The 14935-nt window shown below is 42.2% G+C and overlaps 1 protein-coding gene across 1 annotated transcript in view; it reads left to right on the top strand.

The window, feature by feature from the left end:
* The window catches only part of igdcc4 (immunoglobulin superfamily, DCC subclass, member 4), a 57540-nt gene that overhangs the window by 25197 nt on the left and 17408 nt on the right, over nucleotides 1–14935 (top strand). Inside the window, exons 3-4 of the mRNA XM_040011535.1 lie at nucleotides 4640–4781; nucleotides 6095–6228. Coding sequence (XP_039867469.1) covers nucleotides 4640–4781; nucleotides 6095–6228 — 276 coding nt within the window. The remainder of the gene's footprint in view (nucleotides 1–4639; nucleotides 4782–6094; nucleotides 6229–14935) is intronic.

Genomic DNA, 14935 nt, shown 5'->3' on the forward strand with positions numbered 1-14935 from the left:
AATATTGGTATCCTTTATGCATCTGCTTGCTGTAGAATACATGGATACACATGTATATTGAAGAATAGCAACTGAATTTTTCTGTTTTATCAAGGGAATTTCTTTTGCATGGATGGGCATTGACTTGCTTCTCTTCGGCCTCAGATAGGAAGTAACAAGTGTCTTGGGATGAGGTATACTCTGCAACAGAGTAAATGAGGGGGAAAGGATGGAAATAAAAAAAGGAAGAAGAGAAATATGGGGGTATGAAAAATGAGAGTACAGGCTGTAGTTTTTAATCGCCCCTCCAAAGAGGCCTCTTTCTCTCACTCTCCTAAGTGGTAGTCTTTATTTAGCCATTAGCTTTGTGTAAAATGAGACAGTATCCTCTGTGGATGCCCCTTCTTTTGTCAGCTGTCACATGCCTATTTATAAGGATCTCTTGTTTGACAGACAATGAGGACTAAAGGGAAGGGAGGGGGTATGTTGGATGAATGGTGGGAAGGCAGACAAGGCTGAAGAGAGTTTGTGATGATGGTGAAAGGAAAGGCTTCTGAGACCATTAAGAATGACCTTCAGTTTGCACGCATGTGTGTATAGGTGTGTGGTGTCTTTATTAAATTACTTGCGAGAGGCTATGAGATAGATGTGACCACTGGGAAGGAGGATGAAGCCGAAATGCCTCAGCACTAATATTGAGTGGATATTCTTAGATCTTACAGTACGGGCCTGCACTGGTAGGAATGACACTGAAAAACTGACTGTAGCTGAGATTGCATCTGTGACAAAACATTAAGAAAACCAACTGCTTCGGCGTTCCTGCCGAAATATATGATGTGTGTTGTTAAGGCAGACACAGTGAAAGAGATTTCCTTCTCTGTACATACAAATCAATGTCACATACAAATCAGCCTCTAATTCCGTCTTCTTTAAATGACAGAGGCAGCATACTGAGTGCAAATCACATTTTTCAAATCCATTCACAGGTAAATTATGATGATGGTTAAAAAAGCTGCTTTTTGTTTTAATTAGAGCAATTAACCTTTCTTATTATGAGACTGCTGCGGGGAATGTCAATATTTTCTAACTCTAGCTTCTGCAACCCATTTCAAACAAACAGTTGATGTCTTAACAAGGAAAAAAAAAAACACACAATTTTATGTCTTGTTGCAGGCTTCAGTTGTGGATAATGTCAATGAATGTTTTTCGTATTTAGTATTTTTCCTGCCTGTAATTACATGATTTTAAAAGGTGTCTTATCATAAGTCGACTCGGTATTAATGCAGACACCCCATGCCAATACGAGCAGTGAAAGAGAATGTGGAGAATAGCTTTTCAAAGCTCGATAAGAAATACTAGTTCAAAGACATCTAGCATTACAACAAGAACTCTACATTGAAAGGCTTCTACTTAATGAAAGTCATTGCAGAAATACTGTAAAAGGTTTCCTTTTGTCACTACTAGTGCAGTACCTGCTTTCAAAGGCATGTTAGAATCAGCAAAAGTAGATAACACCGTCATTTGAGTTTTCTTTGGAGCATATAATGCTATCTAAACTTCAAAAGGCGTCAAAGAGAAGTCTGACATCATCTCATCTCTGAGACCACATGTCAGGTGACCTATCTATGGCCATTTCATAGATGATGTTGCAGAACAGGAAAAGCCCCAAACGACTTCAAACACAACACAGCACTTACTATTGTCCCTCAATGCACCCACCAAGTCTGAAGTGGATCAGATGGACAGTTGTTGCAACGGACAAAGAATACTCACACGTACAATTACACAGAGTTCTTCATTTATCAGAGAGGTTGAAGGACATTTCTGCCTATTTGTTAAAACAGACAGAAATGCACATATTTTACAGCAGCTATTGCAAATATCTGTTGAAGCTGGAAGGGTGGCATGCTTGTTGAGTTGTGGTAATCAGATTTAAAGTTGGGAAGCACACAGGTCACAGGTTGAATTATCTGGTTTCACAAGGGGAGGAGGAAAATACTGCAATCTGATAGCTCTGGGGCCAAAGGGTAGGGCAGGGATAGAGGGATGGACAAAGACAGAGTTGGGGTAAAATCACCAGCAGCAGTGACAAAAAAAAAAAAAAAAGCCAAGTACTGAGATGAGATAAATGAGAGTGAGAGAGCAAAGAAATGTGAGATTTTTTTTCTCTATTTTTACCACGCACATTGAGGGGTTAAAGTTTGCATAGAGCAATGCCCAAGGATTTGCCTGAAAATGTTCCTTATATAGAAAGACTTTGTTGCTAGGAAACAATTGGTCATATTTCGACCCTATGATTTGGTATACCACCTTTAGCTGGGAACGTTACAATGAAAAATTTCCCAGTGTGTCAGGACAAGTCCTTTCAGTGTTAACTCCGCAGCATCTGACTCTGTGATCTGTATGTAACTGGATGGATCTGCCATGGAATTTCATCACAGGTGTCAGGACACTCATGGAGCTCTGGGGAAAAAAGGCTAATATGAATATACTCTGACACAATGGACGTAGAAGCCCAGCAAGTCGCCATTGTTCGATCCCAGCATGAGTAAAGTGTCGTCTCTAAACACTCGTCTCCCCCCGCCTTGCATTAATGTTGAATGGCTAATGCACACTCGCTTATCAGCTGTTGTTCACCGCTCTGCAGAAACCCTCCTGTGCACACATACACTTGTGAACATGGCTGCATACAGTGCTTCAGAAATGTAATCATAAGCTGTCCGTGTGCAGGCATTAGAGAACAAGTAGCAGGGCACACCGGCACTTAAATTTACAAATGTACACACACCCACGCACGCTCATTGAGCGTGTCATCCTATCAGGCTGTCTGGCAGTGTTACAGGTTGTGTGTGTTTACATGAGAGAATCATGCTGTAATGGCTGGAAGTGGCAGAGGTTAATCATCAACGGCTCTTCCATGACTTGCTACGCAACAGTCAGTGTGAGATTTTCTGAAATGAATCAAATCCATTTTGCTACTATGACCAAGCATCTCTGTCAGCCTGTGTGTACTCATTGAGAAACTTTGTTCCCTCAGCACAGTGGGAAAACACAGATGGACAGTTTGTTGACATGACTAACAGTTGGAGTGATAGGGCCTAGGGTGATTTTGGATAGCCTGTCCAGTGTCTCCTCCTCAGCTTACAGTGGTTTGGAGAAAATCTTGTACAAAAAATCAGGATGGTGTGAGTTTACAAATCTTGAGCCTACCATGTGATTGGCTGCAGCTATGGCTATGGTTTAAGCTTAGTGATTTTGGTCATTTCTCTACATTTATTTTGCAGACTTATGTTAACTTACGTTTCTCAACTGATACTGGAAAGGTTACAATGCTAATATCCATCTAGTCTACTAAATAGTTTAATTTGGGTTTGTACGAAGACCTTTGTTATTCCTAGATAATTTAATGAATCTACTGAACACAACAATAGACCTGTCATGTCGAAATTTTGGGGTTTGAATTTAATTTCTTAATATTTATTAGATGGCCTGGCATTTGCCTTTCATGTGATAAGTAGCAGAAATTCTATTTTTAAATACACAGTGGAGGGGATAAATGTAGGACGTCTATCTTCAGAATGTTTCAGAAAACTTTATAAATAGCTGCTGTTTCACACATTCACACATTTATGTTTGTAACACTTTTGGGTGATGTTTACATGTTTTGAGGCTGTGCAAATCCAGTTTGGCGATTAGTTCCACAAGGAGAAAGTGTTTTACATAAACCAGAAAGACTGGCTGATTAGATGCCTCTGCTTATTTAACATTCAAAGAAACACATATGATATTATTATGATATTACAGTAAATTTTTACAGCCTATTATGTGGTTAATGTAATTACACACTGGATTTTCTAGCCATTTTATGTTTTGGGCATTTTTATTGTCCCTTGTGCTTATTTCTTTGTTTCTTACTTTTCTCCTCTTAGAGTTGCCTTCCCCAACTTCTTTCTCTGCACTTTCCTTTGATCCACCCCCACTCCCCTACTTCTCAGTCAGGGCTACAAACTAAGAGGCTGGGACAGCCAGCCTGTTTTGTTCTCTCTTCCAACAGCCTGTTGGGGTCAGAGGTTAGAGGCCCTCAGACGGTACTCACTGCTGCCCCCTGGTGCTCAGCTTTACATTCAGAGGGAAGCATTCCCGTGTCTGTGATTGTATAAAGACTGAAAACTGGAGTCCTGCCAAGAGTCGACCTGGACAGACAAATAGAGCCAAGCCTGATTAAGTCCCTAAATTTCTCCTAATCAGGACATTCAAGGGCATTTAAACTGCCTCAACAAGTCTTTAATCAAATTACAAAAATTAAAACAGCACCACTGAAAGCCCTACAATGGGTGTAATACAAACACTGGAAGTCTTAAATACAGACTGCAGAAGTGACATTCACGTACAATTCACATTCACTGGGTTGTCTGAACAAAGCTGTAAATAGAATAAATGATAAGGTTAGTACTGTTTGTATTAAGTTACGACTTGAGCTATCAAGTGTGAGCTTTCGAGTGTGTAGATCCCTTGCACTGGTTTTGCAGCCATGGATAAGTGCACTAGGTATGCTGAAGATATGCTGGAGAAATTGTGGACCATGGCCAGGTGTAATACCAGATGTGGGCAGACGCTTTGATCGATAACCCTCTGAACTATATCATTACTGTACCTGCAGGTCTGTCGAAGTTCCGTCTGGAGCCCTCTCCCCAAAAAGTGCCCACAGGAGGGGCTGCCCGCTTTGAATGCCAAATTGAAGGAATACCAACCCCTGTTATTACCTGGGAAAAAGATGAAGTAGCGATTCCTGAGGGAACAAGGTAACTATGGAGTTCTGCTTTGGCTTTTTATTGTATGTTAAATATTCCCAATGATCTGCATTTTGTATATGATTTCATATTGATTTTATTTTAGTGAAAAATTTATGCAAACTCACTATAACTGTGTCCAAGAGTGTTTGGTTGTTGCCCTCCATTTGAATTCTTTGAGTTTGGATGTTGCTGCTAGTTACTAAAGACATGTCAGTCTTTTGTTCAAAACAAGAATGTGAATTTTGTTTGTCCCTGAATGTAGCTGCTTCAGTTTTTAATGGAAATGCAGAATGGTATGGTAATCTCTCATAAAGGAACAGCCACATCATGATAGCCACATCCTTGAACAGTCTCTCTCTCAGTTTTCTCACGCATATATTCCCATTTAATGGATCACTTAACAATATCGACATTTCTCCTGACCCTGGAATTTGTTTCCAGCCTTATTACGACAGGCAAAGTGTTAATGGCTGCTGTAGCCTTGCTTGACCCACAACCAGCTTGCTCCTCATAAGGTCTTATTGGTGGGACATGGCTCTTCCACCTCAGGCTCTAATAATGTCGTTAAACTAAAATCAACCAAAAAATGGTTCAAGCATCACTAGCTTTTCTCTTTCATAATATGTGTGTTTAATGTTATTTATCTATCCAAATTTTCTCATTATAAATGATGCTTTCTCTTATTACCGCTTTCTTTTTGGATCCTTTGTTTTCTGGTACCTCTTATTATTCTCCTTGTCTCCTCTTCTTATCGCCTTTACACTCGCCTGCTCTTTTATCCTTCATGAACAGACTACCGCTGGTCACATTATGGTCAGATTAATAGCCTATGATAACAGCTATAAGAGGTGGTGTGATGGCTTTATATTGCCTGGGTTCCACTGGTCTGGTTTGCCTGTCTGAAGTAATGACCTCTGTAGGGGAGGGAGAGGCAATGATATAAAATATGGGAAGTATTAACAGTGCAGAGAGATTCTGTATGCAAAACACATATTACACATATTACAGTGTAGCCATTAAAACAGCCTTCATTTGGGGTATTTTGTGATACTATGAAAAACTTACATCCCAAAGTTCTAGAATTGCAGTTATTTTGTGTTGTCTGACTCATCTCTAAAGTGGTTGTACACAAAGGTACCTTCTCCTGAACAAAGATGGTGTCTTATGGGGACTCAGGAGCAGCAACCTACAAAGCTGATCACCTGAATGCTTCATCCTATGGGGCACTAAGCCATTTATATAACCTTATCTTTCATTCTCTCTGCTATTCCTTCTAAATCCTTCTTTCTATGTCTGTCTCTATTTTTTATTGTGTGCAACAGATTCATTTCCCTTCCTAATGGGGTGCTCCAGATTCTGGAGGTGACCAAGGATGATGAGGGTGTCTACCGCTGTGTTGCATCCAATTCTGCCGGGAAGGACATCAGTCATGAAGCCAGACTCTCTGTCACCACAGGTAAGGCCTGTTGCAGTCCTTTATAGTGTTTGAATTGACAGGCAGGTACCACTGAGAACTCCTATCTTTCCATTCTTATGAGTTTTGGCTTAAAATTCATTGGATATATTTACAGCTAACAAAATGACACTTTTTTACTTGTGGAGTTTTCATGTCATGTGAGTTTATAGCTGTAGTGAGTTTTAAAGCACATTTTGAATTATTATATTAATTATAATTATTTTTTTTACATTTCTTTTTTCTGCCCAAAAGTCAATTTGATGTATTTAAAGTCTTCAGCTTACGCTTGTGTGAAATGGATATGCATATTGGGACATGATTGGCTTCTGACATGACAGGCTCAGAAATCATAATGGTACATCATGCTGATGTCTCAAGGTGATCACAGAGAAACTTGTCACCTTCAGCAGATGAATTAGCAAACAGCCTTCTAGTTTCAAACTGCACCAACATCAATCTGTAGAGTGAAGGTCACACATCCAAGTGATGCACTTTCTATGGCAGCAGCTTTACACTGTAATGGAATGCATTACAAGAAAGTACAGTGCATCTGTTGGTGTTGAAAATACATTTCTAAATGATATTTTTACTCTGATTATTTCAGGACTGTGGTCACTTTAACTCTAGGAACAGCTGATACTATACATATACAGTAAACCAACTAATGTCAGTGAATAGAGACTGCACATCATATAGCTCTGTGCATTAATTTTTTACAAGATGTTTCCAACCTATTTTCGAACCATGATCTACTTTTAAAATTACCAATCTGCCAAGATATGTCAATCCAATTAGAGAGCCCTAACCAATACTGATTGCCTACCAACATGTTTAACATGCACACAGTAAATTTGAAAGCAGCACAGATACAGTTAAGTCTATAATATGTTGGACAAGAACAGCTTCACTTGAGTCATAATCATTATTTGATTGCAGAGAGTCCTCCATTTTCAGAGGCTCAAAATTAATGCCGACAAGCAATTTCATGGCCAGGTGTATCCTGTTACTTTGTTATTTCATGAGAAATGAAGCAGTAATTCTAATATGAGGTCCAGAGAGATGTGCAAGTGAGGAACGCTATTGTAAAAACAAACAAAATCAACCTATCAGAAAGATTCTAAAAACTCTAGAGAGGCCGAATCAATGATCTGGAGGAATGCAAAGCCCAGTTCTGGTCTTTCAGACCAGAACTCAGTTTCACAATGAGTTGATATGAAACTGGATTCACAACAAGGTGCAAACTACTGATTACACTCAAGCACATAATGGCCAGATTAGACTTTGCCATAAAAAAACATCTAAAAGAGTCAAAACTATGGTTGGACAGAAAAAAAATAACCTGTGCCAGAATGATGGGAAAGGAAAAGTATGCAGAAGGAAAGGAGCAGCCAATGATCCGAAGCATACCGCAGGATCTGCCAAATATGTGGTAGGTAATGCTATAGCATGGGGATGTATGGCTGCCAGTGGAATTGGGTCATTAGTGTTTATTAATGATGTGACTGCTGAAGGAAGAAGTAGGATGAATTCTGAAGTGCACAGGGCTATACTCTCTGCTCAGATTAAGCCAAACTGATAGAACAGTGCTTCACAATGGATAATGACCCAAAGCATAATGCCAAAGCAACTCAGGGGTTTCTCCGTCATTAAATATGAGACTTAATGCAGAAAGACCCACAAATAAGCAGTAACTGAAGGTGGCTCCAGTAAAGGCCAAGCAGACCATCTCAAGTGAAGAAACACAGTATTTGGTGATGTTCATGTGTCGTAATCTTCAGGTGGTCGTTGACTGGAAAAGCTTTTAAAAAGAAACTTTTCGGTTTACACCGAAGCTATTTTGAGCCTCTGAAAATGGATAATTGCATAAAATTGTATAAAATGGCTGTAGTTCTGAAATAATTGAGGTCATTTTTTGAGTGGAGTGGTCAGTGCGCCCCAGGGTGGCTGTGGCTACAATGTAGCTTGCCATCACCAGTGTGTGAATGGGTGGATGACTGGTTGTGCTTTGGGGTCCTTAGGGACTAGTAAAGCGCTATACAAATACAGGCCCTTTACCATTTACCATTAATGTTTTCTTAAATGCTTGTTCTCTAAGTTCTCTAAATGGAATGTAAATATATTTCTCTGTCTTACTTGAATCCCCGGTACTGAGAGGAGGCAACTACTCACTTGTAGTCTGGATAGAAAGAGTCTGTTTTAAACCTCAAGGTGCTCTTCCATCATTGTGAAACTGAGTTGATGATCTTCTTGGAAGATACAGCATATTTTCACACCAATATGTTGATCAAAACCGATTTCAAATTCAAGGCACATCTTCTAAGGTTGGAATACTTTTGCTCTTGAAGTAGATTCTAGAACTTTCCATTAATACCAGCTGACCCGAGTGTTATTTTGCAGTGTGAGAATCTCATTCTCAGCAGAATTACCCAGTTAGAAGGGTGATACTGCTTTGCAGGTAATGCAACATCAGAACTTGCACCACTCTGAAAAGGCAAATAACTGTTTTCAAACCAACTAGGCTTGGTGCATAGTCAGTAAATTACTTCTTAGATTCAGGTAAAATGTTCTGAACTTGACTCTTCATATTATGTATTTTGTCCTGATATTAAAGCTACACAGGCAAGAGCACTGCAGCCCACTTGACATCAATTGTAGCTTGCTTTCAGATTTGTTTACTGAGGTGATCATGCTGATTACATATTTATCCTCACCCTGCCACTCTAACTTGAACTCACTGAGTAAGGTCAATAAGATCTTGCAGGAACGCTATATTCAAAAGCAACTAGTATCTGCCTAGAAGTGCATATTACGCATGTGTTGAAAGATTAAGAATTCTTGGATTTAAGGCAAGAGCTCAGTTCTTGGCTAAATCATTGCCAAAAACTGACCTCTGCTCATCCATCTGACATGTACAGTAGTAACTCCGTATGCCTCTTTCAAATAACCTCCAAGTGACGTTCAAAACAACCCTGTCGCTCCAACACAGCGTCTGGTATAATTCTGTTGAATTATACAACTCTAATCAAGGAAGTCTGGGAAAAAAACACTGTGATGTTTGTTGAAAAGAACATTACTGCACTGGCACAGTCTAATCAAAAAGCATGTTTAAATGTGAAGATAAATGCTGTTTTATGATTCTTGTTTTTTGTTTTTTTGTTTTTTTTACTTTAGTTACTGAAAATAATGAAGATAATCTTCAGTGGGTCAAGGCAAAATGGTTGTTCTGAACTGATGTCTAAGACTAAGCTTTTGTGTATAATGTCAAGCACTTTAAGCTTATGTTGTATATGAAATTGCATGCATTTGCCTTGCCTGACCTTCACAATACATATTTTCCAGTACATACAGTAAAAAGAAGCTTTCATGCTGTGATCGTTTGCAGACTATAATATACTTCTATATGGCTCCTGGCATTGGTCTTGGTCTCCCAAGTGTCTGGCACTATGTTTTGTTCATAATGTCAGTCGCTGATCAAGGCTCATTCTCCCTATCTGATAAAACATATTGTAAGTTATTGAATAATTACAACAAAGTTTAAACTTAAATCACTGCTAATCTGTTGGGAAGTTTGTATGCTCCACAGCAAAAACTGTCAGAAGGCTACCCCATAATGTTGATTCTGTTCATCTGGAGGTAACGTTTTTAGTCCTTGAAAGATTTTTTCATTCATCCAAGTGACTTCTTCTGTCTCATCTGACTGCAGGCTTCCCCAACCTTTAAAATATTACATTTGCATAATGACTGAAACTAGCACCACTGAAGGTCAGGCACGGCACCATTGACTAAAACTTAGTCAGTGGTGCTAGTTTTGGTCAAATGTACTGTTAATAAGGTAACAGAAACTTGCAGACAGCTTAAAAGTGAGTCAAGAAGTCACTGTGATGAGTGATGAAACATTTCACCAACTGAAGATGATATGTCCAGATGAACAGAATCAATTTTCTCTCCTTACTGAGTAGGTAGGGATCATTTTGAAAATTTGCTGTAGAAATGAATGAATGCTCACATTTAAAATGACATAGATGCATAGATACTTTCTTCCTGTGGCCTTCTGTCGCAGGAGGGGACTACTTAAGTCCTTATTGCAATTCATTACATGAAACAGATATCAGGTCTAATGCCATCACTTAATTTGTTTTCACATCTATGAATAGAACAGTTCAACACCCATAATGGAGTTTTTACAGCTTGATGTTGAGGTCATCACTTCATATACTTAATTCACATAGAGGATAGAGGACATTTAGCTGCTTTAAACCAACAATTTCTAGTTTCCTCTATTTTCTTTATAGTCTTTATTTATTTATTTTTTACCGCACCCACACAGGCCCTATATGAAGGTACACCATCCAGTGCAGTCCTTACAAAAGCAATATGACCCACTTAAGCTTTAAGCATAACCAAGGCATAACCTTGTAGTCCTGATTATTAATTTATAATGTGTTTGCAGAATGGCAGGCATCTGTCCTGAACATTACCATTATGAGCAGCTGATGAGTGAGTGAGTGGAAAGGCCCACTCACATCAGATGTACCTTGAGCAAAAACATTGAAGCAATTTGTGTCTCTTCAACCCATAGACAATACACTTTGAATAATAACGTAAAGGTCTGTTAAGGTGAAGATGGGTATATCTTAGGTCTGTGAGTTTAACCATCCTATTGCCTGACCCATTTACTGTGTGTTCTCCTTTTTCTTTGGATAGTAAGTCTCTTTACCGTTTACAAACCCAATTCCTAACAAGTTTGGGTGTTGTGTAAAATGTAAATAAAAAAACAGAATGCAATGATTTACAAATTTTATAAAGCCATATTTTATTCACATAATAATGTAGAAAACACATTAAATGCTTAAACTGAGAGTATGTACCATTTAAGAAAAATTATATATATATATATAAACACCCAGCACGCCCCTGCGGGCGGTTTATCCTACAAGCTCGGGTCCTCTACCAGAGGCCTGGGAGCTTGAGGGTCCTGCGCAGTATCTTAGCTGTTCCCAGGACTGCGCTCTTCTGGACAGAGATCTCCGATGTTATTCCCGGGATCTGCTGGAGCCACTCGCCTAGCTTGGGAGTCACCGCACCTAGTGCTCCGATTACCACGGGGACCACCGTTACCTTCACCCTCCACATCCTCTCGAGCTCTTCTCTGAGCCCTTGGTATTTCTCCAGCTTCTCGTGTTCCTTCTTCCTGATATTGCTGTCATTCGGAACCGCTACATCGATCACTACGGCCGTCTTCTTCTGTTTGTCTACCACCACTATGTCCGGTTGGTTAGCCACCACCATTTTGTCCGTCTGTATCTGGAAGTCCCACAGGATCTTAGCTCGGTCATTCTCCACCACCCTTGGGGGCATCTCCCATTTTGACCTCGGGACTTCCAGGTTATACTCAGCACAGATGTTCCTGTACACTATGCCGGCCACTTGGTTGTGGCGTTCCATGTATGCCTTGCCTGCTAGCATCTTGCACCCTGCTGTTATGTGCTGGATTGTCTCTGGGGCATCTTTACACAGCCTGCACCTGGGGTCTTGCCTGGTGTGATAGACCCCAGCCTCTATGGATCTTGTACTCAGAGCTTGTTCTTGTGCTGCCATGATTAGTGCCTCTGTGCTATCTTTCAGTCCAGCTTTGTCCAGCCACTGGTAGGATTTCTTGATATCAGCCACCTCCTCTATCTGCCGGTGGTACATACCGTGCAGGGGCCTGTCCTTCCATGATGGTTCCTCGTCTCCCTCCTCTTTCTTGGGTTTCTGCTGCCTGAGGTATTCACTGAGCACTCGGTCAGTTGGGGCCATCTTCCCAATGTATTCTTGGATGTTCGTTGTCTCATCCTGGACTGTGGTGCTGACACTCACCAGTCCCCGGCCCCCTTCCTTCCGCTTAGCGTACAGCCTCAGGGTGCTGGACTTGGGGTGAAACCCTCCATGCATGGTAAGGAGCTTTCTTGTCTTTATGTCAGTGGCTTCTATCTCCTCCTTTGGCCAGCCTATTACCCCAGCAGGGTACCTGATCACGGGCAGGGCGTACGTGTTGATGGCCCGGATCTTGTTCTTACCATTCAGCTGACTCCTCAGGACTTGCCTGACCCTCTGCAGGTACTTGGTGGTTGCAGCCTTTCTAGCGGCCTCTTCATGGTTCCCATTTGCCTGCGGGATCCCCAGGTACTTGTAACTGTCCTCTATGTCTGCAATGTTGCCTTCTGGTAGTTCAATCCCCTCAGTTCTGACTACCTTCCCTCTCTTTGTTACCATCCGACTACACTTCTCCAGTCCGAACGACATTCCAATGTCATTGCTGTATAGCCTGGTAGTGTGGATCAGTGAATCGATGTCTCGTTCACTCTTGGCATACAGCTTGATGTCATCCATGTACAGGAGGTGGCTGACAACTGCTCCGTTCCGTAGTCGGTATCCGTAGCCAGTCTTGTTAATGATCTCACTGAGGGGGTTCAGGCCTATGCAGAACAGCAGTGGGGACAGAGCATCTCCTTGGTAGATCCCGCACTTGATGGTGACTTGTGCTATGGGCTTGGAGTTGGCCTCTAGTGTTGTACGCCACATCCCCATTGAGTTCCTGATGAAGGCTCTTAGGGTCCCATTGATCTTGTACAATTCTAGGCATTCCAGTATCCAGCTGTGGGGCATTGAGTCATAGGCCTTCTTGTAATCAATCCAGGCCGTGCACAGGTTGGTCAGTCTGGTCTTGCAGTCTCGGCTGACTGTTCTGTCTACCAGTAGCTGGTGTTTTGCGCCTCTGGTATTCTTGCCAATTCCTTTCTGTGTCCCGCTCATGTATTGACCCATGTGCCTGTTCATCTTAGCCGATATGATGCCTGACAGGAGCTTCCATGTAGTACTGAGGCAGGTTATTGGTCGGTAGTTGGAGGGGACCGGTCCCTTCTTGGGGTCCTTGGGGATCAGGACCGTCCGACCTTCGGTTAGCCATTCCGGGTGTCTCTCGTTAACTAGCAGCTGGTTCATTTGTGCTGCCAGACGCTCGTGGAGTGCAGTCAGCTTCTTTAGCCAGTAGGCGTGAACCATGTCGGGCCCTGGTGCTGTCCAACTCTTCATACTGGAGACCCTTTCTTGGATATCTGCCACTGTGATGGTTACTGGACCCTGTTCAGGGAGGTCGCTGTGGTCTGCCCTCAGATCCACTAGCCACTGAGCATTGCCGTTATGGGTTGCGTCCTTCTCCCATATGCTCTTCCAGTATTGCTCGGTCTCCAGCCTTGGTGGTGCTGTTCTCTTATTGTTCCCCTGCCACTGAGAGTACACCTTTGCTGGTTCTGTGGAGAACAGCTGGTTTATTCTCCTGCCTTCTATCTCTCTGGTGTACCTCCTCAAGCGGCTGGCCAAGGCTGTGAGTCTTTGCTTGGCAGTTTCCAAGGCCTCAGGTATGGACAGCTTGCTGTATTTCTTATTCACCTTCTTTGTCGCACCTTTCTGCAACTCCGTTAGTTGGCTAACCTCCCTCCGTGCTACTTTGATCTTGCCCTCTAGCCTCCTTCTCCATGGAGGGTACTGCCCCTTGTTGCTGTTCAACTTGTAGCCAAGCATCTCGCTGATCACTGCTGCCGTATTGTAGATCAGCTTGTTAGTGTCGGTAATCGTGGTTGTAGGTATTGTCCGTAGTGCTGCATTAACATCATCTAGCAGACCTTCTGAGGGTACTTCACGTAATCTTGGTAAGCGGCTACGGGGGATCCAGGTTTCAAGCTTGGCCATGATCCTATTTTTCAGGTCAGTTCCTCTCGCACTCAACGGTCCTTCTCCTATCGCACTTGGGGCTATGTACCCAATCTCGGGTGGGGGTGATGATATCTCCCCCCTGACCTGGCGTCCTGACTCCTCCTTGCCGTAGCATTTGTGTTGTACCTCGTCAATCTCTAGCTGTGAGAGCAGTCCCTTCTTTCCAATGTTGGAACACTGAGCTACTAGTTGTTTCGCCGTCATTGTGGATGTTGGGTATCGAAGAATCCATAGGTCCCTCATCCTATTCATGTAGCCCCTTCCGCTGGGGTTACTTGCGTAGTAGCATTCCAACAACGCCCTGTTTTCGTCTCTTGCCCACCGATGCCTTCTTGTTCCAGTAGCCCACTTTTCGTCAGGGTGCCCTGGTTCCTCAACACCTGACGCGGACCTTGTTGATCCGGGCGACGTCCGAGCCGGCATGCCTTCATATTTATCTGTCTCGCTCATGTCTGCGGTAGGCTCGCTTAGCATAGGGGGTCTAGCCTTAGGACCCTTACTGGATACAGACGCCCCAGGCAGGAGAGCAACCCATGTCAAAAAAGTTGGGAGAGGGTCATCTTTATCATTGTGTAGCATCTCCTCTTCTTTTAACCACAGCCCATAAACATCTGGTAACTGAGGAGACCAGTTACTGGACTTCTGGGAGAGGAATGTGGTTTATTATTGTCTGATTATGTTGCTATAAAAACCACACCTTTCAGCACAGATGGTGCCTTTCCACATGTGCAAACTTCCAGTTCCTTTGGCAGTGATGCACCATCATGCCAGCAGACATGCAGGCTTCTGAACAGAGCATTGATAACATGCTGGATTGTCACTCTCCTCTAGTTTAGAAAATGTGGGTGTGAGGCCATAACAGAATCATGTCTGTTTTTAATGGAATGCCCCCTCAGGGCCCGAAGATCATGGGCAACCAGTATTCCTTTTTTGCCTCGTCCTAGATATTTCT

Source organism: Simochromis diagramma, unplaced genomic scaffold, assembly GCF_900408965.1.
Source record: "Simochromis diagramma unplaced genomic scaffold, fSimDia1.1 OVJJ01000603.1, whole genome shotgun sequence".
NCBI classification, from domain to species: Eukaryota; Metazoa; Chordata; class Actinopteri; order Cichliformes; family Cichlidae; genus Simochromis; species Simochromis diagramma.